Source organism: Anopheles darlingi, chromosome 2 (assembly GCF_943734745.1).
Source record: "Anopheles darlingi chromosome 2, idAnoDarlMG_H_01, whole genome shotgun sequence".
NCBI lineage: Eukaryota > Metazoa > Arthropoda > Insecta > Diptera > Culicidae > Anopheles > Anopheles darlingi.
Genome location: NC_064874.1, coordinates 35672276 through 35697424, shown reverse-complemented (window position 1 = coordinate 35697424; position 25149 = coordinate 35672276). Strand labels below are relative to the sequence as shown.

Sequence of the window (25149 nt, the reverse complement as noted above, 5' to 3'; positions counted from 1 at the left end):
TGATGATCGAGGGTGTGTGCGTGTGTGTGTGTGTGTTATGATCGGTATTTATTACAGAAACCAACCACATCAAACCGTACACACCGACCGGTACCACTCCGGTCCGTTCTCAGGTCACCTCCGTCTCCTCCTGACTAAACGGACGTCTCGAGCTAGCAACCCTGTGATCGGGGTTGAGGAGGTTCTCCAAAAACCTTATCGTACAGAAATGGTGCACTGTCCGTGTCCGGGATGGCTGCAAAGTGGAGCATCTTGGAACAAGGAAAATCTCACAAGACACGTCTGCATCGTCTTCAATTAAGAAGACGTTTGCTAACCAATACCAGCAGCACTGCAGCTTGTTGGAAATTTCATTAATTTCGATTTTAAAAAGACATCTCACCTAACCAAAGACAGAGCAGCAGCAACAGCAGCACATAGGACACACATAAATGCATACACTGACCTTACCTGGTCCGGGATAGCAAATTCGGACTACCGACTTGGCCCATCGGAGCCCCGGTGCAAATCTAATTGCTCCTTGTAAACTATGCATGTCTTCCGATACCCTTTCAATGGCTGCCAGAGAGAAGGTGGGTACCCGGACGGCCAGTGGCCAGTAGTGGCCAGTATCCACATCCAGTCTTAAATTATATCTTGGCGTCCCCGGGCCTTGGGCTCGTCTTTGGGCCTTCCTTACGCACTTCCATCCAAGCAGCCAAGCAACCTAGCAACCGACATACGAGCTCCGTTTGCAAGATGCCAACAGCTGCCCAAGATGCAGACCAGAGGCGGCGCTTCGGGTTCAGGGAATGTATGCGTTGGAAGTTGCGATCCCTTCGGTTTTGCTGGAACAGCAGCACCAGCACCAGGGTTCGATTTGAAGAAAGCAGATTCCCGGGCCTCTTGTGACGAGCTTTCCCCGGCATAATAAGAAACTATTCGACCGAAGCCTTCAGCCGTTCTTATGTCTCTGCTGGCCTCAAACCCTAGAGATGGTCCCTGGTATGGCCCCATGGTATGGTCCCTGGTATGGGGGGGGGGGGGGTTTCTTATTTGAACACAAATCCACCTCCCCTTTTCTCGGATACTACTGTACCCGGTGATCCTGTCTTGCGGCTACCGGATGGCTCATCTTCCCGAAGCCGATAATCATCGACCGATATCGTCCTCCTCACTCCAGTTTCCAGTTCAAGGAATTTTGGTTGAAAGGCTGCCCGGGAAGCCGGGTAACGGGGTAAGACGGACGGACCAGCCCTTCAACACCACCCCCGATTTATATGTCCTCCTCACTGGCCGGCTGCTGGCAGCTGGCGAAGAAACTCTATTAAAATGCATTCGGTAATGCCAAACCGGGACAGAGAGAGAGAGAGAGAGGTGCATGTGCAGATGTGTGATGTGTGTGTGTGTGTGTGTGTGTGTGTGTGTGTGTGTGCACACAACAGCCTAAAACTTGCACATCACTCACACGCCACCTTCCGAACAATGCCTCCCACCTCCCATACGGCAATTTTCTCTGCGGAAACTGAACTGACATAAGACACTGGAAGACGTGTGGTTGGACGATGCGTCAGGTGCGTAAGGAAGAAGTGAAGTTTGGAGTGGACCGCCCGTACGTGGCGTCCCAGCGCCCAGGGCCCAGCGTATGTGTTTCGAAATTCAATACAATATGGTGTGTACTACTCTCCTTGCCATCCGGGGGGTTTGGGGCTGAATGTGTCTCTCCTTATGAATGTCAAAGCAGGGCCTTCGGCACGTGGCGCGCATTCGCTTTGTGGTTGTGGTTGTGGTTGATAACAAGCTGCAAAATTGTTACTTCAAAGCACATTTTATCGGACGCACTCGTTAGTTTTGGGATTTTAGAGACCAATAATTTGGTTGATATTTCAACAAACACAACTTTATCTGTAAACAGGTAAAACAGTTTGCTATCACAGTATCCTTAAGCCGGGCCATAAGAATGCAACTAAAGTTATTTGAAACTCAACGTTCGTACCGAAAATGTAATGTCAAATTATTAACGCTTCTGTAAAAAAAAATTATATGATCCACGGATCTTTAAGCGAAGCGTAAAAGCTGTTTGCAAATGCTTTCTTATCAATATGGTCATAGTGTGCATAGTGAGTGTTAACTTCCCATATAAGGATACCTTTATAATTGCGACAAAGTCGAAAAAAAAGAGGAAAAACGAATATCGGACTGACAGCTGTTAATATTTCAAACCCACGCATCCCACGAAGCGTAAACAATTTGACACATTACACATTAACGTTTGCATAAAAAAGAGACAAAATTTGAATGATGGTAAGAAAAAAGTGAGATACATCTCCATTTGCTGCTGAGATTCTGCATTTGAAAGAAGAAAAAATCTGTAAACTGCATTTGGAAGGAACCTTTTCTATCTTAATCTCTCGACAATTTCAAATGGATCGGAGTATTGGTAGAAATAGCAGCTCTTAAGATATCCCTTAAAATTACATTCCTTCTCAGTGTGTATCTCCTGTAAAGGATTATGAAATTTAATGGAAATATTGACCCTTGATCCTGTAGCAGCATTGTGCCCCCCTCCCCTCCAGTTAGCAGTACCACAACAATGTCTCTGCTGCTGCTGCTGCTGCTGCAAACCAAACCCAATGCATCTTATGTATGGACGAAGAAAAGACGATTGGCAATCGGGGATCGATTAGCAAACGAAATATTGTCGCCAGCACCAGCCAGAGCTGCTTCAATAACACATTCCACAGAAGAAAGGTTTAAATTCCTAAGACGCGGCCATCGTCATGTGGAGGGGGCTGGTTTCGGCCGAGACGGCGAGCCAGAACAGGAGGAATGTTGTGACTTCTCCTTCTTCCTTCTCCTTCTATTGCTTCACCGAAACCGGTGACCCGTGGTTATGAAGTTCATTTGCGCAAGAAGGGCTCCTTCTTAGTTGGCAACCAAGAAATGAGAACCTTTCATCGGCAGCCACTGACACATATGTGCAATTCGAATTCCAATTACACTGCTGCAGGCCTACTGCCTGTCAGGTTGTCCATTTCCTTTGGGTGTTCCGGTTGGTGCCGAAATTTACAAAATTCATTCGAGTCACAAGAAGCCAGCTCCCCCCGAAGGAACACACCATTACACGCACGCACGCACGCACGCACACACATGCCTAACACATGTACGCATACAGAGAAGCATAGCCTGCTTTGTGTCTTGGAGCTCGAAAAGAAGCAACTCCTCCCGACCGTCCATCGTAAGGGCAAGCAGGAGATTACACAGGACGTTGACACAAGGACGTCCCAGCTGGAAGTCTCCGTCTCATTCCACTCCATCCCGCTCCCCTTTACTTCGACCACTCCGCCCATTGCTAATCACATTTTCGGAGCGACCAACACACGTCGAGATCGAACGAAAACCGAATCGAGCGAGACGAATGCACACAAGGGAAAGAGAAGGCGAAGTGCATAACCCCCTCCCCTCCCCACTCCGGTGACCTCTGGACGATTGGCAAGGAAACCGCAACCTGACCCTCCCTCACTCCGCAAACAACCGCCAGCTCAGCTCACCGTCCCTTACCCTTAGCCGACCTTTCTTCAAGATGCAATGCTCGCAATCGTCGAAACGGAAACCAACACCTTTCCTTTCCTTTCCTTTCCTTTCCATCGGCCAGGATCCCATTTCCCGGACACAATCTACACCTTGAGGATGGGCTGTAAGGTGGTGAAAGAGGAGGATGGGATTCGGGGTTCGAATTTACCGAATAATTTATGGATATGCAGCTCAGTGTGCGTGTGTGCGTGTGTGTGTGTGTGTATCTGTGTGTGTAAAACGTTTGCAGCACGCTTGCAGCAAACATGTTATTATGTTTATGATAAGGATTTTCGGCTGCTTCGGAAAGTCGTTTGGCTACTACGATCCACATCTACGGGGGGGAAATACACATTTGCGCATTCCTGCACACACACACACACACACACACACACATGCACACGGACAGAGACTCTCAGTTCTCCGTTCAGGCTCGTTGGTTGATCTCTTCCGAAAATTGCATTCCGAACCCCAAATGTGGACGATGTAGATAAGCCCACCGGCTACCGGTTATACCGGCCACTCCACACACCCACCTGCATCGGTTACCCACCCCCCAATACCACCCCAAACTGCGACGATGGCGACGACGATGCTATTTACACAATCGCACACACTATCGAAGACGAAGTCCTCTGCACATCCCTGCACCCCTTTTGCAGGCCGAGTCCTTCGATGACCGCCATCCTGCTTCCCTCCGTTGTCTGTCCGATAAGAAGAAGACAGGCAACGCACCGGACCGACCGACGATACCACCCTCTGGCTGGCTGGCTGGCTGGCAACCGAAATCGATGTCTTTGTGCGTCGTGAGTTTCTTCGAATTTCTCTGACCGGCTATCCGGACTATCCGGCAAAAGACCCCACCACACACAGACTTAACGCACATAATGCCCCATTCCAGGGGTCGGGCTGGTCTAGGGGGTGGTTTCTTCACGATGCAACAACCCCACGATGCCCCCCCCAGGACACCAGCACCACCAACAGGGCACTCGTACTGCTGCAAACAATGCAGGAATAAAACCTCTCCGTCGTCCGTCGGTTGCTGAATGTCTTGGCACCCCCTCCCGTGCGCCCCTTTTCCGGTGGCCAGTGGTCATTTCTTCTTACGCAGCGTTGTTTCAATCTTGGGCAAATGGCCGACATTATGGAGCAGGAAGGACGGACACGAATGGACGGAGACCGCCACCTCTCGAAACCGAAAAGGAAAGCCAACGTTGCACTTTCTGATGATGATGATGATGGTGTGTCCGTGTGTGTGTCCGTGTGTGTGTGTGTGTCGTACATACTCTGTGAGTGTGTGCGGTCAACCGGGGTGGAGGGAGTGAAATTTTCGGATGCATTTCGGATGCATCAATAATGTAGCGCGGGAGAGGGAGCGGAGTCCGGGGGGAGTCGAAATTAGATTGTAAAGCGCCAGCGACGCCAGCAGCCGGTAGTACGTGTGGAAAGGGGGAAGAAGGTGGTTTCGGTGGTGGGTGGTGGGTGGTGGGTATGTGAGTCTTGTGTGGGCCGGTTCGATTGGGCGACGAAGATCCGGCCTACAACGACGACGACGACGACGACGACGACAAGAAGAAGACTCCGAACTCCGGGTCCTCGATGCCCCCGGGGGGTGGTAATGGTGGTGGCCTGTTCTTCTCAGATGCAGTGCCTTGGCCTTGGCAGGATGTGCATACGGTCGTCGTCGTCCCCGTCGTCGTCCAGTGGCCAGGGCTAGAGTCCTTTGATTTTCCACTCTACCGGTACACCGGACCGGCGGATGGGGAGCACTTTCTTCGGGGAGCGGAGGACCTCCGGAGGAGGAGGTGGTCCTCATTGGAGGTACGGTTTCTAATCTTCATCATCTTCCGGGGAAGGGGCTGTCCGAAGTCCGAAGAAGAACGTCGACGGACGTAGTAGGCCTCGTTGGTTCGTTGGTTTGTGGTTTTTCGAGAGGAGCAACCTGGAAGCTGAAAGGAGCCCGCAAGCCAGCAAGACTCTGGGATTAGAAGAACCGAACCGGCTTCTTATTCTTGGGAAGGTGCACACCACACACCAGGACCGTCGAGTCGAGCCGTGTACGTGTGTGCCTCTGTTTGTGTGTGTGTGTGTGTTTGGGTGGCTTGATGAAGGAGATGGAAATTTTCGGTTTCGAAGATCGAAGATTTGAAAGTTGCCTCAAAGAGGAAGAGGAAGAGAAGGAGGAGTGCAGGAAGTGAAGGAAGTGAAGGAGTCTTTATCGTCCGTTCGCCCTGGATTAGGTCCAAGGCACGCACAACACGTTGAAGCGGCATGTGTGGTGTGAAAGGGGATAATATGTCGTTCGTTGCCGATAGTCTTCTTTGTGTGCTTGCTCATGCACATATCGTAGTATGCCGTGCGTGTCCGTGTGCGTAGACAAGTAGTTTGGGTGAGAATGAAACGAGGCTCCTTTTCTCTTTCTCTCTCACTCTATCGTAAGTCCAAGAAGGCCTTGCATCAGGATGCACACCTTGGTTTGTGTTTGGCCAGAAAATGCAATTTTCGAGAATCGAATCCCCCTTGCTTCACCCCTTGCTTGCCCGTTTTCTCGGCCACTCCGCTTCCCTGCTACTGGTGCTGACTTGTCCTGGGCCTGCGTCCACCTTGGGCCTTGAGATCCTTGGCTTGACTGTTTTTTGCCTTGCTGCATGCACTGAAGGACTTTCGAGACATATCGGAGGAGAAAGAGGACAAGAAAGCATCTTATACTGATGCTACTGTGTGTGTGTGTGTGTGTGTGTGTGTCTGTGTGTGCACAATGTGCATCGTGTGGGTGTTTTCGGGCCACCCAGAGTGGGTGGCACTGGTTTGCACTGGTAAATAGAGAACCGGGTGCCGTAGTCGGAGCGTGACAAGATGAAGAAATACGCGCGTGCTGGCGTCATTTGGCTCGGCACAACATTCGGCTCCCGGCGTTGCATCCAAACACCCCCCGTTTCTCTTAAGGGAGGCAACATGCATCACCCTCCCCCCCCCCCTTGCCGTTGCCCGTTATCGTGTGCGTAACGACGCACGAAGTGTTATTCGTGGGATGCATTCGATCGGTCTGGGTCGCAAGATTTTTGTCTTCGTCGCAATCGCAATCCTTTCCTTGACTATTAAACAGCTAGCTCCTTAGCTAAGGTACTGCTGCTGTTGTTATCAATATCTGATGGTTATCAACAACTACGATTACTTGGCATCTCTGCAATGAAGTTAAACACCTTATCTTACATACTTTATCTATTATTCTATATTCTTTATTTATTACTTTTCGGTTTGTTTGATGTAACGTTGCTTCTATATTCCATAAGAACAACCACTGCTTGTTTTAAACCATCCACTTATTGTTCTGAAGGAACAATAGCTATTATCGTAAAAGCTGCACGCAAACAATCCGAAATGCTTTCCCTTCTTGCCGGTTGCTAAGACACAATAGCAAAAGTAGTCCAGGAATAACCAAACCACCATTGGCAAGACAGACGGCACCAAGCAAGTGGCCATATCTTGACCGCTGGCTGGCTAGCTGAAGCCAGAGCCAGAGCCAGAAATAATAATGCTTAATGCAAACTAATATTGAAATAATGAAATGCATTATCGATTTTCTATTTATTACTTATGTATGTTCCGTCCGGTCCAGTTCAGTCCAGTCCAGTCCAGTTTCGGTTCGGTTTGCGGCGCTGCCCAATACAGACAGCACCACCACTACCACCCCTCGGATGCCACGCCAGCACATTTGGCCGCAGCGTGCGAACCCTCGAGAGGTTCCTCGAGGCCGCAAGGATGTAAAGGCAAATTATTTGGCAAACGAGCCGAACGTGTATTTCAGCGTTCAGCGAGCCCTTGTGCATGCGTGCGTAAATGCGTGTGTGTGTGTGTGGAGTGAGTGCAAGGATGCACCATGCCACGCCACGCCACGCCACGCCAAGTGCAATGTTCCGGGGCAGCAGCAGTAGCAGCAGAAGGAGAAGGAGGAAAAGGGTGAAAGATGGCGGATGAAGGAGGATCGAACGCACTTTGTGCTTGTTACGCATAAATGAGGAACCACCTCGTACTTCTCCTCCTCCTGGTCCTCTTCCTGCCTTGCCTGTTTAGGATTTTCGTCCTTCTCCTCCTCCTCCTTCTTGGAAGAACCTCGGGTTCAGTCCGATCCGGTCCGATGGCTGGCCGTACCCGTACGCACCGTGAATTTGGCGAGGGTGAAACCATCGCTTTTGGACCATCATTCACTCACCTCACCCCGTGGCCATGCTACGGTGGCCACGCGTAAATGACATGCACACACGCACGCACGCACGCACTTGGGCATCGCGAACGCACGCAAGGATGATGAAACAGGGCCTACTACTACTACTACTATTAATGCCGGTGGTGGTGATGGAGAGTGCCTGTATGCGTGCGTCGATGCCATCGCGTTGCCGGGGCCCGTTCCCCTAGCCTACTGTGCGTTTGCTTCTTCGACTTTTTCTTCTTTGGCGTTTTTTGTGCGTGCACTATCCACGGCAGCCATCTAGTAGCCCGCGATATACGATGCACCAGCACACACACATGTGGAGGGCTAATGTTACAATTTGTTGTTGCTGGAGTGCCTCCTGGAGTGTGTGCGTGTGTGTGTGTGTGGAGTGAGGGTAGGGGAAGGCTGTGCACCGACTTTGTAAAACGGAGCCATGGGGTAGGACAAAAAAAATCCCACCCATTTCCACCCCACCAACCCACCAACCCATCGCACCCCCCCGGGGCCAATGACGAAAAATCCATTCCGGCCCGCGGGGCCACGGTTCAACCTGGAACGACCTTTCCGTCGAGTCCGTCGAGTCGTGGGTTCGGTGCATCGTGGAAGTGTGTGGAGCGGGGAGGAGTTTCCTTAATTATTATCCTCCTTCCCGGTACCGTTGTTTTAACCGAATGGGTTAAATGGGTCAAAATTGCGTGCGGCCAATCCAATGGTGCATATTGCCTTACTTACCATACTTACCATGGTGCTGATGGCCACGGCGTCAAACTGCGCTAAGAAGAAGCAGCAGTAGCAGTAGTAGTAGCAAAAGAAGAACCAAACGACGACGAAGAAGGAGAAGCAGCAGCAGTAGGGGGAGTGCGCCAATCGAAAGAGGGGTGTAGGATACGGAAACGGAAAGTAATTAAAATTTGAAAACAGAGAATCGAAGGACGAAGGAAGACGAAGGGGCAACGCAAACGAGGCGAGGTACCTTACACGAGCACCTCAGTTCGTTCGGTTGGGTTGGTTGTTTGTGTTTTTTGCCAGCTACTTTGCTGCCTTTTTGCCTCAATTGGACGATTTTGAACCGAACTCGTGGGACCCTTTGCTTGCTTGCTTATTACTCCGGGACCTAGACCAACCTAGACCAGCAGCGAGCTCAGTAGGCGATGAAGTTAAAATCCCCTTTTTGGTCTAGGAGAAGAAGGTTACAGTGAAACTAGTGCTGATGGCGGCACATGAAATGGAACAAACAAAAGCAAGAAGAAAAAAAACACACACACACACACTCGGATACGTTACATTAATTCCACGTCTACGGTGGACGTCAGGGTCCTCCTCAGGAGGGGGAGCAAACCCCATCGTTAAGCGTCAACATCGGTGTTGATCGTCTAGTACTGACGTCACACACACGCGGGGTGACGACAAAACGCCGGCGAGGCACTGGTTGCTAGATTGGTAAATGATTATTGATTAGCAAAGTCTGGCAGACTGCCGCCGACTCGGGGCGCGAGGACGCAAAATTTGTAATTAAACGCGCGAACGCTTGTCGAGGACCCTTTGCGGACTTGAATAAGACTTTCGGATCGATCTTTAACATTCCGACTGACGGCGATGTGGCTATGGCTACTGAGGATGGCGAGAATGTAGAGATTCCCCGTTTAACGCGCTAACACTTTACTAACCTCAGTCTGTATATACTACTAACACACAGAAACACACTTGTGAATGTGTCCAAAATGACGTAATGGCCGCAGCGTGGACTAAACCTCTCCCTTCTCTCTTGTCTCTCTCTCTCTCTCTCCCAATCCATCAAATACTAGGACTGGAACGTGTCGCTGAAGAATTGATGGGACGAAGGAAATGGAAACACTATCAGGACGTGCTAACGCGACAACAGTTGAACCTGCTGGACACCAGCACGACGACGACGACAACAACCACCACCAACACGACCGAAACCGATCTGCTGAGCGGGGACACCACGACAACGGCGACGGTAACGAGCTCCATCGTCGCCAACACCATCACCACTACCAGCAACAACAGCAACAACAGCAGCAGCGCTGTCCAACAGCTTCAGCTTCAGCTGCAGGCGGGTGGGCAGCTGATGAGCACCGTGGCCACCGGTCCAACGACCGCGGCCGCAGCCCTTTCGCTCACCGCTGGCGACGTTGGTGGTGCCACCGTCGCCGCCGCCGCCGCCGCCGGAGAACCGCTCGCCCAAATGATCGACCAAAAGTCCCTCGTGGCGGCCACGAGCGTCGCCATTCCGGTGCTAACGGCACCGGCCGCCAGCGCCACACAACCCGTCAACACAAACATGGCGACGACGACGACGGCCATTGGTAGGTGGCCCCGTGACGCTCGTGACGACGCGCGATCGCGATCTCGATCTCGGAACACAACAGACAGCGGCAAGTAACGCGTTTCCGCTTTTTTTTTCCTCCCTTATTTCCCTTCCAGCCGTACGCAATGGTCACTGTGCGAAGGGCGAGCTCGACTTAGGGGCCTCGACTGGTGACCCCAAGCTGGCCTCTTCCGCCAGTCCCTGCAGTTCACCTTTCAACACGAACACTAACACTAACTCCTCCTCGTCGGGGCACCACGGGGGTGGCGCTAGCTCACCACGGCACGCCAAGGATGACGCCGGTCGTTCGGTCTCTCGATCACCATCAACGACGACGGCGACGGCGACGACGATGAACTGTCACGGTCACAATGATAATGGTTCGGTGGCCGTCGTGATGGCGTCATCGACACCAACACGATCCTCGATGCCAGCGTCTCCTTCGATCGCACCGGAACACCAGGTTGATGAGTGCGCCGGGGACGTCGACGTCCCCGGTGTCGACGGTTCCCGGCAAACGGCAACAACACCGTCGCCGTACCGTCGCCGCCGTCTATCGACACCGTCCGGGAGTCCGGGCAATCGAGAAGCGGCGACGTCTGGTGACGATTGCGGCCGGACTTCGACGCTCGTCAAACAGGAACCGATGGGTAAGGGTTTGGCACCGCTCGGGGGGCACGGCACGGTCTCGATTTCCTGGACCACCGATTCGATCTCTCTCTCTCTCTCTTCGATCTCTCTCTCTGTTCATACCTTCCCATAGAAGGTCACAAAGAAAGCGTTGCGATCATCGAGACAGCTGCTGCCGGGAGCGTGCAGCAGACGGAAACAGATGCCACGATGGCCGCTCACCGGTCGCTCACCGGCCGCACTGGGAAAACCCCTCCAGTGCCGGACACCGGCACGGCACACAACAACAACACCATCAACAGCAACAACAACACGATCGCGCATCGCAGCAACGGTTCGATAACGGATAACGAGGACGAAGAAGAGGAGGACCGTGGCCCCGATAACAAAGGTGATGCGACGCAGGACGAACCGTCCGGAAGCGCCGCGACGTCACCACCACCACCACCGCCGCCACCGATCGACTGGAAACCGCAGGAAAAGTGTTACTTTTGTGTCGACGGAAAACTGTTGACGGTCAACGAGGCCGGCGAACTGGTGCCGGAAACGGGCCCGGTGCCGGGCACCGAAACCGATCATCGGATTATCGGACTGAATCGACGGGTAAGTGCACCCCCCAGACGGGAGCAGCTGTCACGCGATCGTTCTCTCTCGGTAACCGTTCGATTCCTCGGATCTTTAGGCTACGGTGACAAATGCTAATGCTGCAGCTGCTGCTGCTGCTGCGGCGGCGGCGGCGGCCGCGGCACTCGCCGGCGAATCGGACAGCGATACGAGTGAAAGCAGCGAACCGGAACTGTTGGCCAACCTGCTGAGTGGTGCCCGGCTAGGGATGGCCCCGAGTGCCGGTGCCGGTGCCGGCGGATTGCCACCGAATGCCAAAACGATAGCCGCCCTGCTGCGGGATGCGGGCGCCACCCAGAATCTGTCCTCGTTGCAGAACTTTGCGGCGCAGTTTAATGTGGCGGCGGCGGCGGCGGCGTCGGCCGCCAACACTCTGCCAAATCTTGCCCAGCTCTACAATCGTAAGTGTCCGCTCGCGATTCCGGCGGCCGGCGCGATCCATCCCTAACCTTTCGTTTCTTGCTTCGTTCACAGCACTCTGGTATTCGCAGCTGCAGCAACAACTTTCGCCCTCAGCAATGGACACGACGCCCGGTGGAGTGTCGGCGACGGCGTCCATCAGTCCTTCCGGGGCGGCCGCCAAGATGGTGGGCGCCACCGGGGAGCAACCGCTCGATCTCAGCGCCAAACCGGGCACCTCCGGCATGAGCACGCTTCTGAGCAGCATGATGGATCCGAAGCTCCTCTACAAGTAAGTAAAACGCAATAATGCACAGGGGACAGGGGGGGTCATCCTTTCAATTATGGTCCACGGTGGTGGTGCCGCCGTTTGGTGTCACACCGTGTGGAACCCAACCCCTTGTTTGAATAGAATTGAACTCCGCGGCGGCGACGTTCGATGAAATTCGATATCCCAAAGGTGGTTCCCGGTGACCTTATTCCCCTTGGAAGGAATGGAAAGTATTCCAGGCGATACGAGCGCACTCACGGCTTTGAGATAATGAAAACCTACTGTTAGTTCATTATTTTCTTTGCTCACGGTTGTGTTCCTCGTTTTTTTTTTTGCGCGCGCGCAAGGATTGAGGAGTTACCTTGGTCTTTGTTGGTCGCTTGAAGACTCTACACGACCTCCATATTCGTGCCAACACAAGAACACACACACAAACAGACTCACATGTGGGTTAGATTACCGAGTGAAATCAATTCGATTGATTGGTTTTGATTCACCTTCGCCGCCCGCTTGCACAGTGGAATGGGTATTCGCGAGTTCTTCAATTTCCAATTTCAAAAACCCGTCCCCACTAGGGGGGGAGGTTTTTTTTTCTCATTAACACCCGGCCCTTGCCAGGTGTATCGGTGGTGCACTCGCAAGATGGACTGCTCTGCCTGAGTCGTCACCGGTATGAAAGGGAACGAAGGAAAAGTCATTAACAAGGGCTTGGCCCGTCGGTCGGTCGGTCGGTTCGGCCACGGATCCTTATCCCTTTAGTGTGCATTGTGCCTCGTATCATCGTAAGAAGACGAGTATCGGACTTCTCCAACTAGACCACACACACACACACACGCACGCGTTGCAATCGTGGATGTGGATAAATTTTTAATTAGTAATTTGAGCGCTGCTGCCACCGGACCACCGGTGCGTGCGTACGTCCGTGTGTGTGTGTGTTCGAGTGCCCTCCAGTACGGCCAGTGACGTCAAATCAAACGAAAAGCGAAAAGAGATCCGGACCGGGGAATCGAATGCCCCGTTTGCTTTGTTATTACGTCGTCGGTTTATGTAAAGAAAACTTGTTATAAGAATGCAACTTGTTGAGAATTCAATTCCATGCGAATGAAATGCATTTCATCGATACTGGCCGCTCTCTCAAAGGGTTAATCTTAACCAGCTGTCAACCAGCCCGGGTTTTCCCGGATGTGGAGAAAGAAGAATGATGCTCGCTAATGTGATACCATCACCACCAAATTCACCATCACCACAAAAAAAAAGGAGGCGGCATGACAGCCGCTAGATTTGTTGCTTGACACATCGTAAACCCCCGAAACGACCGAGCGCCGCCGCACCCCGAAAGGGAACAGATTTTCCTTCGTTTTTTTGTTTTTTGTTTTTGATTTGCCATTTGCCAAACACCAGAACCCAGAAGGCGTTGCATCCCTTCGTCGTCGTCGCCTGCTGCTGCTGCTGCTGCTGTTGCTTTCACTTGAATCACTCTCGCTGCTTCTCGCAGCAGTGTGGCTGAAGGGATCCAAGGAACACGTGACGTTCAACGTTTGGCAGATTGGCGTGGAGTCCGTTCTGCCGTCCTGTCCACCATCACATGTGCTGTGATTCGGGGAGTGAAAAAAAAAAGAAGGGAGAAAGAATAAGGGTTGATACCAGCCGTTGTTCCGTCTGTTCCGGACAACATTATAATGTTGCGCACATGTTGCACCCGAGCATCATCCGCATCATCCGAATCATCATCATCAAAAACATCACACATCTGATGATGGCGCATAAAAGCATTCAACTCAACGAACAGACCACCACCGAATACCGCAAAGTTCGTTCACATCCAGCCGTCCGCTGGGTGCTGGAGTGTAGGGTAGGGTAGGGCCGCTCGTAAAAGTCGCGGCGCGTCCTCGTAAGGTTAATTTGCCGCCAAAATAATCATCATCATAAAAAAAACACACGCACATAGTCGGTGCACTAATAATTATGTTTCCTTCGGTGGATTGCGGTGCATTCTACGCGTACGACAGAAAGTGTCATGCACCCCACGATTTGGGGACAATTCTCACTCACACTTCGTTTTTCGGGAGTGTATGCAATGTTATGCTACCGGGCGATGGGGTTCAACACGAGAACCACGGGTGTCAGAATGTGTATGCTGCTGCTGCTTCTTCCCTTCTCTCCTTCTTTTCGTTCCATTCCATGCTGTCAACCCCTTACCGGCACCTTAATCTCTTGCTTCTGATCCAATCCACCAAAGTTGTCGGTCCCTCTTGTTGCAAAAGACACAAAAAAGGGGGGAGGACAGAGAACACCAAACACAACCGAAATCCAGTGCCATTCGGGGATGATATTTGGTTGTTCTCGTGGTGCTGGTGCATCATTACTGTTACGGTTGGTTGGTTGGTTGGTTGGTTGGTTGGGTAGAAGCCCTGGACGCTCTTTTCGCTTTTCGGGGTTCAGCGTCGAGCATCCCGTTAGAATTGCACATCTTTTTTTTTTATTATTATTATACTTATTAGTGGCAGCTACACGGTAGCGAAACGGAGATGGAAAGAGATGCACCAACAAGGCAGGCGGCAATGGCGAGGTCGTTGATCTCGTCGACCCCATTTGGCGACCCCAACTTTCCATTTCGTTTCGTGTGCAGCATGCTGTTCTAAATGTACGGAAAAGGAAAAACGCAAAACGCGGCAAAACAAAAAAAAATACAAAACAGCAAACAAAACAGAGAGAGAGAGAGAAAGAAAGGGAAAAGAGGGAATTATAATATTGCGATCCTCGCAGCGGTTATGCGAACAGCGCACAGTGCATAATACGTCGCTGTCGCTGTCGTGCTGCGGTTCTCGTATTGTCGCCGCCGCCGCCGCCACCGCCACCCCCTTTCCCCTTTTTTATTCGGCACCCTCTCTGCGGTTCTGACTTTCTTTTTGCACGCCCAAGCAAGCAAGCAAACGTCAAGAACGCCACGCAATGGATGATATGCTTGCCGCTTTGACTCCATATGGTCCAAATTTATGCGTTTGCAATTGCATTTCACCACCACCACCGAGAGTCGGGGGGAGAAAAATCCGCATCCGAAAAAGGGCAATCAACTCCCTTTATGCGCTCTGTTGTGATGCATCTGGCACTGATGATGATGATGATGATGCACGCATGTTGACTCGGATAAAAAAAACCTCGTGAGGGGATTGTCTTTACGCTTGTCACGATCACTACTTGGCCGTTTTCTGGAGGCCCTGTTATATTTTTTTATCAATTTGTTTTCCGCGCCATTTGCTGATTTGTTTGAGAAGAGAGCCCACGGGTCCATTTGATCGGTACGATGATCGGTGGACGGAAAGAAATCACGACGACAGCTGCCGGCCTGCTAGGGATTGCTTCCCTGGTAACACCATCCTCCACCAGGAACCACCATCTCCGTTCGTTCGTTCGTTTCGTTTCGTTTGCAATCGCAGCAATCTGTTTTTCATTAATCATTCGCTCATTTAGCTTCTGCTTCGTCGCGAACGATATGTGTTCAACGCTCGCAACGATCTGCTTTGAAGAAAGTTGTAATGTTTTGCCCATTTTAATGTGACACCAACCGACTACAAGTGTTCAAGTATCAAGTGGATGGTGGGCCAAGTGGTGTTGCTAAATGGTTCCAGATCGTTCAATGAATTAGTCCGGCCGGGATTCATCCTGACAGCATCGTCTCAAGAATCGTGGCGTGCGATTCCACGCGACGTGTTTGACAAATTTTAACGTTCACACTAAAGCGTGTGTGTGTGTGTGTGAGGATGATGATGGTTTTTACTGGTGACAAACTGACAAATTATGCTACTTGATACCAGGCGCCGGTGTCGGCGTATTTGGAGTGATGCAGATATGTGCGTGTCCCCTTCGTGAGGGTTATCGTGGGAATTATGCATTGACATGTTATTCGTGCACGTGGAATTTATTTTCTTTTACACATTTTACATCCAACTCCGGCTAGTAAAGCATCGTAACTAGCCCAACACAGTAGTATAATGCTTTTTTTGCCTTTCAACAACTTTCTTTCTTCCTCTTATTAAGTTTATCACTCATATTTTCATACACTACTGGCCAATATGGTCAGCTCTTTGTAAGTTGTCCAATAGCAATTGGCTGCACTTTACCATTGCAACGGACCTCCCCTATTGTGCGTGTGATGCGCGTCCGTTTTCGAGTAATACGCGGCGCGTTCCAGGATATTTTGTCGCCACCATTTGTGCGCTGTCCGGCGATTTGCGTCACTCTTCGTCATGCTGCTGCAGCTGGGCATCTTTTTTTGTGTGTGTGTATGCATTTCTCATTGGATCAATATTGACGGGTCAATGATATATACATATATTTTACCATCAAAAGGATTTTTCTCACCCTCGCCTCCCACCCCACCTTCCGGCTTTCTGTTAAAAAGAAAAAATCTGTTCAATTGTTTCTAGCTGTTAATTGAATGACGAACCACGGGCGGGCACTGCGCACCGCGCGCATTTTTGTGCGCTTTTAACATTCCATTTTCCATTTTATTTTCTTTGTGATGATGGTGCCACCGCTTTTTTTTTTGTTGTTATTGTAGTTTTATTTTTCAAACATTTCCTTTGCTCCGCTCTCGCTTTGTTTGTTCCGCCGCATCTCTATGCCCTCTATGCTTTGCATAACCTGTGCGTGTGTGTGTGTGTCACATGCTATCACTCGCTAGCCCCCTCCGGAAAGCTATGGACCCTATGGGAGCGCCTCCATTGAAACGTGGCATGTGGATAGATTGTAGAATCCCCGGGTCCGGTGAAAAAAGGTGCCGGAAAAAAAGGAATGGAAAGCTCGGCGATGAATTTGCAACCCATATTTTTGTATTATTGGTGTCCGTTTTTCTCACCAACGTAGTTAAAATAACCAGCCTCCACCGTTTTTTTTTTGTTTTTTTTTTTTTGCTTTGCCGCTGCCCATTTATGTGCTTCCTATTATTTTGCATCTATTTCCATTGGCACATTGATCGCATAAACGCGCACACACACAGAGCAGAAGCGGAAACGGATTGGAAACCGGATGGGCACCGGCAATGGGCGCTCCCATAATGCTTCCGCGCGGGTTGCTGGGATGGATCCAGATCCTGTCAACAGAGCAAAAAAAATAAAATAGAACGATTCGGAAAAAAAAACCAAATCCACCAAACCGGTGGATTCCAATTAGAAATGGAGAGCCGGGACCATTTTCTATATGGTTTTTGCTGTCAGGCCCACTGATCAAGTCCCCCCCCCCCTTCCCCCTTCCTCTGCTACCCCAGGGATCAATCAAATGCGGGTCGCGGAAATGGTTGCGCAGTTGGAATGGAAATTTGAAAAAAAAAACAACAAAAAAATAGAAGAGAAAAGGAAGCTTAAAAAGGACAAATACCGTTTGTATTTCCACTTTAAACGGATTGTGAAGGGGTGCGAGAGGAGGAAGCAATCCACATTTTTACAATATTAAACGTGACCGCCCCCGAACAGAGATGATGCAAAAACAATCAACGAAACGCAATCGCGAGGTGCGACTGATCCGGTTGTATTTCCAAAGAAATGAGTGCATCGCAGCATACAATATAAGGTGCAGAGCTTGCAACAAGCTGCTGCTGCTGCTGCTGCTGCCAATGTGCCATCGCCGATCGTTCCGACCAAAAAACCAACAACGTTGTGCGCAATTCCGCGTACGAGTTCCGCGCATTTCCTTGAATTTCCGCGGGTCGCTTTAGCGGTGGTTAGCAGATTTGTCGGCCACACACACACCATACACCACAAGTCAAAATAATCCTAGCAGCCCTGGCTTTTAGCTGCATGCTGGCATGCTTGGGCTTCGAAGTGCGCGAAGTGTGCGATCGTCACTGAGATGACCCCTAAACAAAAAAAAAAGGGAAGAAAAGCAGGCGATGAAGGCACGAAACCGACTTTGGTTAGCAAATTATCACCTCGCAGTGTGCGAGAGGAATGGAATGCCTAGCAGTGGTGGTGGTGGTGACGTTGGCGTTATTTAGCGGATCGCGGAGTTGGATGTCGTTTCGCGAAACCTCTGCCAAGATGGACCACTGGACCTCTTACCCGGGGCCTGGCATGGCCTGCTGTGAGCCTAAATTCGTTCCTAAACAAACCGAGCGTCCGGTATGTCGGTTGCTGCTGCTGCTGCTGCTGCCGCAGCACATTATTACGTGACCATATGTGGGGGGGTCAGTGGAATCATGGAGGGATGGGGGAGGGGGTTGGGGGCACTGTTTTTGCGTATGTTTTGAGGCGGCGTAACAGGGGCGTAAGGATTGGTCACTCGGCGGTCGCCGATCGACCATCAAATGTCAGCAGCAGCAACGACGACGACGACGGCGGCGACATTACGAAATGCCACTTGCGTAGCACCGTTTCGCGCCCTCCAGCGAACGAATTGATGATGGAGGAGGGCCAGCCCGGGCCAGGCCAGGTTGGCTAGCTGCCAGAGCTGGCGACCTCGCGCGCTCGTCGTCGTTGTCGTCGTCGTGACCTTTTTGTCGTCGATTCCGTCCATTCGCTTCTTGGTTTTCGTTTTCCAGCAGCAGCACCACGGTTTGTTTCTTCTTTTTTTCGATCTCTCTCTTTCTTTTATGTGATTCCATCTCGTTCTCTCTTTCTCTCTTCTGTGCGCACGATCGCGGTCACATAAGACACGCACGCACGAACGCACACGTTGGATACTGATCTTTGGACAAAGAAAACGCGGGAGATGCCGGTAACGCCCCCCGGGGGTACCGGGCGGAAAGGGTGTAGGGTGCATGTGCATGCTGTAAGATGTGTGCGGTGCGGTGCGGTGCGTTGCATTACTGCAACATTAATCGAAGCGCGTTCCTAGACGACGACGACGACGACGTCCTCGTGGCGGTTTACGCGAGTTTCATAAATAATAAATTTGACCTTAAAATATTTAATCACATCGATTCGCGATCCGCCGGTCTGTTGGTCGGGGGACGGTGACCTCCTCCGGTAGCTCCGGACGGACGGAACGAAATAGATTAGTCTTGGTCAGTCAGTCAGTGGCAGTGCGCGCAAACCGAACCGAAACGGTGAACTTTTGGCACCGTGTCCCACTTCCCACTTTGGGGGGGGGGGGAGGGGGGTTCTCGGGGTCGTGGATTGTCGAGTACCAAAATCATTTATCAAGACGAGAACAAGGACGGCGAGGACGACGACAATTTGACAACGGAGACCGAGAATAGCCGACACCAATGGAACCGCGAAATGTCTTCCCCGAAATGTCGTGCCCAGGGCAGAGAGAGAGAGAGAGAGAGAGAAAGAGAGAGTTTAATTATAAAGTAAGCTCGTCATCACTTTTTGCCACCCACCCCTCCTGCTCTCTGGCCACTGACCAGGACCGGAGCTTGTTGCAATCGCCATTATGATGCACCGAGAGCATCATCTTCCTTCGGAATTCGGAAGCAAGCCAACCTGCAAGGCGGTGGTCCACACACGGATAGCATGGCGATGACAACGTTCCCGTATAGTCCATATCGTGGCCACTCGTTGCACATCATGTTGTTGGCCAAATGCCACGCCACGTTAATGTGATGTGTCCATTATAATTATTGCCCAACACTCGGGAGCGCGCGGATTCTGGCTGGCTGGCCAGCCAGCGGCAGTGGCTGGAAATAGCAAACGTTTGCAAAAAGTTGCGCAGAGGTTGCAATCTTCTGCAACTGCAATCCTGGATCGCTTGTCTTATAAGCAAATTCGACAGATTAGGTGGCAATGGACCGCGTATTGAAGGTGTGTATTGCAGTCGGATTAATGTTTTGTTATGATCAGAGCTTCACGTTCACGGAAGCAACAAGCTAAAGCATCCAAAACAATGTCCTCACCGTTTTACTGATGATTATAATTAGTTGAGGCATAAAAATAGAAACAATTACTTGAAGCTTTTGAGCTAAAACGATATGACTTTATATATTTTCGCAAATATCATATTAAACAACATCGTTTGAAGCACATTAGCATCCAATTCCATGAGAATATGTTAAAAAAATACAATTAATAGTTTGAGATGTAAAAATAAAGGCCTTTATGTTAGATGGTCATGATTAGGTGACGAATGGTCTTAAAGACGTTGTCATGGAAACCGATTTTGAAAATAGTTACCGCTAAATGGACCACTCAAGCGCAATACTATCAGTCAATATGTTTGCTAGTTTGCTTGGATTGATTAAGTGTATTTATGCTCTGTAAAATATGCTAGAATTAAAGTGAACTGAAATATTGCACAATAATATTGTGTACGTGTGTGTGGCGCTGTTTCAGACAAACAGATTGCTAGCATTGAAATGTCAGTCAGTCTTTTTTCAATTTGCTCCGATGCATCTAATTTTGTTGCACAATATTCTCATTCCTAACAGTCAATAACATTATTCCTCCCTTAAATCGAACGCAGCATTCGGCAAGACGAGTATGCCTTTTGGTTTTGCAAAAGGAAAATTGATATCCGACAAAAACAGTCCCCTCGATGCACTCAAAAGGCGTCAAACACTCGACAGACGCCAGACTTTCTGGCTCGGTTTTCGATCGCAAAGCCCCAAAATCTATTCCCCTCTTTATTGTCACTTTTCGGCATAAAGGTGAAGGCAGAGCGAAGGTTAATGACCCTTGCCGACTGCCGAACTTCCGCTTCGGACGGGAGACGGAAGAAGAAGAAGAAGAAGAAGCCAAATCTTCGTCGAATCCCTGCTTCACACACACACACACACACACACATGCACGCAACGTACGTGTGTGTGTAGCAAGGAAGCAACTCCCATCGCATCCCTTCCCAGCCCGTCGTTCCCTATTTCCGTCGACGAAATGCATTTCTGGTGGCGGTGCAGATTGCAGTTCGCTCGCTGCAGCGTTCCGAGTCCCTTCCTTCCGCCGAGTCACATTTCCCCCCTTTCCATGTTTCCATCTCTTTCTGGCTACCCGCGCCAGCGAGCTGGCATTACACCCGTGGAGGGACATTCCTCATCGACACCAAGAAGGGGACACCACCACCACCACCACCACTGCCCGTGATTGCATCGGCATCATCAACGATGGCGCTCCTTTTGGGACGGTCGTTCCTGTTTTTTTTCTTCCTTTTATTAGCTGAAAGAAGGAAGAAGCAGAAAGAAGAATCAGAAGAAGAAGTAAACGAAAAAAACCCATGGCCACATGTGAACACACACACACACAGACGGACGCACGCGCCCATATGTGGTCGCCAGTTTACCTTTTACCGGTGTACGCGAGAAGGAGGAGGATTCGTGTCATCGTTGCACCGATCCGTGTCATTGCCTGCTGCGACCGTTTCGTCGTCTTGCAGGATATTTCAGCATTTTTCCACCGCTCGCTACCAACACACACTAGCACACACTAAAGGAAAGAAAGAGAGAGTGAGAGAGAGAGAGCATCGTACACACATGGACATGTATGGTCGTCGTCGTCGTCGTCGTCGGACGAGAAGTGCATTTGCATTTGGCCACCACCGCGGAACACACATGAAGGCAGGAAAACAACGGAAGAAAAAAAAGAATATGTCGCACACACACACACACACAGAGCACGGTAGTAGTGGATGTCACCACACCGTACCGCACCGAAGGTTTTGGGCACTGCACGCCAGAGGGACGCAAAGGAGCACGGAGGGGGCTCTCATCAAAATTTTAAAAACTCACCACCACCACCACCTCCTGGCCTTTCAGTCAGGCGTCTCGGGGGGGTTGTTTTTTGTGTGTATGTCGCAGAAAAGGAGTGGAAAGTGCAGTCGGAAAAGCGAGAGAAAAGCATCGTCGCCAGTGTGCCCAACAGTGGTGGTGGTGGTGGTGATGGTGAAGACGTCAGACAGGACGTCTCTCTCCACCCTACGCTGCGTCCTTTCATTAGTTCCAGGTCCTCAGCCCCCCCTCCCCATGTTTCCCTAATCCCCTTCCGATTGCACACGACCGATTTGCGGCACTTTTCACGATGCAGAAAAGTGCATCTCCTTTTACGAAATCGCGGCCGAAGCTCCCTTTAGGGCCCAAAAGGAAGGAAAGAAGTGAAAGAAGAAGAAGTCTTATGGTCCGGCTCTTGCCTTGCCAAAGGGAGGAAGGGGGAAAAAAAGCAGCAGCAGCAGGAAAAAGGAAAAACGGAAAGAGAACGGTACGAACCCAGCGGAAAACCGAAAAACCGAACGCGAATGTTCGAGTTCCTGCAGGCTGCAGGCTGCAGTGCAGTGCAGTGCATTGGGATCGTCAGCGCCGCTGCAACTGCAACACCCCCTTGGGAGGGAAATTTATACAAAAGCATGCACCGGCACACACACACACGGTGACGACGGTGTGTTTGTAACGAGGCGCAAGGTTCGTGTTTTTCGAGGGAATGAAGCCTCCGCTCTTCACTCTCCTCTCCTCTGTCGTTTTCTTTTGCATTTTCCCCCCCACAATTTTCCAAGGAACCATAACTTACATCAACCTCCAGGGTGGGTGGTGATGGGTGCTGGTAGCGTCAACCACAAAATGCACTCCCGAAAACGTCGCACACACACACGGGCGTATGCCGACTGCATTGCATGCACGGTTGCATTACCGCTCGGCATGTGCACTCTTGATATGTTTGTGCAGCATGTTGTGGGCTGCATGGGCGAATATGTATATCTGTCGACCAGGAATGCCAGGAATAATGGCAATGGGCAATGGAGCTTCGGTGTCCGGTGCCCGAAACCACCACCACCCCGTGTTTGGGTGTTTTCTCTACTCTATCAAAAAAAAATGGCCCCCTTTTTAAGGGACTTTGTGCAAGGAAGGAAAGAAGGAAGGAATAACCACAAAACCCGGCCGCGATGCATTCGGTTCCGTGTGCACGACGACGTTTTGGGTATGTGTTGCGTGTCTCGGAGGGTGTCCTTTCGATCGCTTTCCTTCTCTCTCCCTCTCCCCAGGCCTAGTGGTAGTGGTTTAGATTTTCTGTCATTGTCGATTATTCGCCTTCGGCGCAATTCAACCATTTTGCGCTTTTTTTGGTGGCGGCATCTTTTCCCTGGAAGGAAGGTCCCCGGTAATATGCTGCCTGTCACGCATCGAGCCGCCCGACCGACCGAACCGGTGCATTAAGGGATTTGACAGTTTATATGCCAATCGGTGCCCCAAACCAAGTAAACCGAAGTAGTCCGGTTATCCACACGCACGCACGCACGCACGCACACACACACACTCACACGCTAACTGTCAGATCGATATCATGGTGTACTAGATCGAGCGTATTTGTCGCCGTGGTGTGTGTTGGAAGATCCTTTTGGGGCCCAGGACCCGGGGGACGGACAACAACAAACGGAAAAAATGGAAAAAACGACACACACACACACACACACACACACGCACAGGAGGAAGGGGCCACTTCGTCGTACGCGTTCCCCCCTCCTCGGTTAAGCCAAATCAAGGCACAATTGACAGTGGAACAGAGGGGCTGGGGAAGGGAAAGGGAGAGGAGGGGAGACGCCGCATAATAGAATAGCGTCCAGTGCAGAATGCATCGCGTAACTCCTCCGGCCACGGCCACCACCACCGTCATACCACCGCCATGTATGCAGTGGGCAATCAACATCAACAAAAAATCTATGTTCCGGCTGACAGAACCATAGGCTGGGGGTTGGGTCCCTGGCACAGGTTACATATGCACAAAATTATGCCCGTTTTTTAAGAAAAATGCAAACAAAATACAAACACGCAGAGAGAGAGAGACAGACAGAGAGAGAGAGAGAGACGTGGATGCAGAAACGATGCAAAAATTGCATCGCGTTGGACCACTCCATGTGTGTGTGTGTCAATGTATGGTGTGCATGCCGCCGCCCGAGGGACCATCACTCCCTTCTAGCACACGAGTGGCCTCTCTCTCTCTCTCTCTCTCTGTCTCTCTCTCTCTCTCTCTCTCTCTCCCTCCCTCTCTGTTTGTCCCTTTGAATGCACACATTACGAATGCATTTTCGTCCGGCAAAGGTCCGCCGGTTGGTCGCAGGAATAAATCGCGCTCGTGTGTGTGTGTGTTCCCCCTTCTCCCAGTACGCTCCGCTCCCGTAGTCGCCGCTGGCACCGCGTCCACCGTCCACCATGCTGCTTCCGTCTTCCGCGACCGTCCGTTGCCCTCCGTCGGTCTCGTCTCTAGATACGTCCGGGAAGATACGAAATAGGACGCCACACCGGTGGAGTGCGGTGCGGTGCGGTGCGGTGTGGCCACTATGCCTAGGAGGCTTGGTCAGTGAGTCAGGCCGTACCCCTTCCGCTTCTTCTTCTTCTTCTTTTTCTTTTTCTTCTTCCTCTGCTGGTCTTTCGTCGTCGTCGTCGTCGTCGTCGGTTCGGTTGCAATGTGCAAACTGTTTGCACTGCTCTCGAATCGAGCCGCTCGGTGTTCCCGTGTTTGGTGGACACCGACACCGAGAGAAGAGGGAACAGGAAACCACCCCTAGGGGGGAGGACCCCTCAGCTACTCACCGCCACCACCACCCTGCATGTGATTGCGAGTTTTTTTAGTGCACCAAAAACGGTCACACCGCGAATGTGCATCGAGGCGACCGGAGGTGCTTGAGACTGGTGCAACGATGCACCGAAAACTGCATAGGGCGCGCGCGTGTGTGTGTGTGTGTGTGTGTGTGTGTGGCTCCGTTGCATTTACGTCGTCCAGTTCCCTTAAACATAGCAGGCGCAGCGACAGTGACACACATGCATATCGTCTTGCTCTCTCTCTGTCTCAAACACACGCACATACATACAGAGGAACAAGGACGAACCGAGGCGGAATGTAAGATTTATCTACCGAAAAAAACGCGCGAAAGAAGGGCCTCCCGGGGGACCGGTTAAGAGGGGCGACCTCGAAAGACCCTCTTCGAAGGATGCACTTTTCCGGATCCTTGGTGGCTCCCGGTGGATGGTTTGGTGGACTCCTTATTTTGGTGTGTGTGCGTTAATGGTGCATGTGCCGGTGGCAATGTGTGGCCCCGCGTACACACACAGCAGGCTGTGAGTTCGACTACGACTTACGGTTACGTGTGCGTCGTTCATTCGTTTGTGGTTTGGGGGGGCTTAAAGGATAGGAAAAAGGGGGGGGGGAAGGGGTGCAAGATTGGTGGCTATTAGCTGTGACAAGGGTAGCGGGGCAGCGGGTGGCACCGAACGCT

General features: G+C 51.1%; 2 protein-coding genes across 9 annotated transcripts in view; both read left to right on the top strand.

Moving 5' to 3' along the window:
- Nucleotides 1–25149, top strand: part of LOC125950282 (autophagy-related protein 16-1) — a 633733-nt gene that overhangs the window by 279670 nt on the left and 328914 nt on the right. The window lies entirely within an intron of this gene.
- Nucleotides 1–25149, top strand: part of LOC125950261 (uncharacterized) — a 92272-nt gene that overhangs the window by 47539 nt on the left and 19584 nt on the right. For all 8 annotated transcript variants that reach the window (XM_049678080.1, XM_049678079.1, XM_049678078.1 and 5 more), the window contains 5 exons: nt 9571–10095; nt 10214–10747; nt 10861–11330; nt 11410–11752; nt 11826–12042. In XM_049678080.1, the coding sequence (XP_049534037.1) occupies nt 9571–10095; nt 10214–10747; nt 10861–11330; nt 11410–11752; nt 11826–12042 (2089 nt within the window). The remainder of the gene's footprint in view (nt 1–9570; nt 10096–10213; nt 10748–10860; nt 11331–11409; nt 11753–11825; nt 12043–25149) is intronic.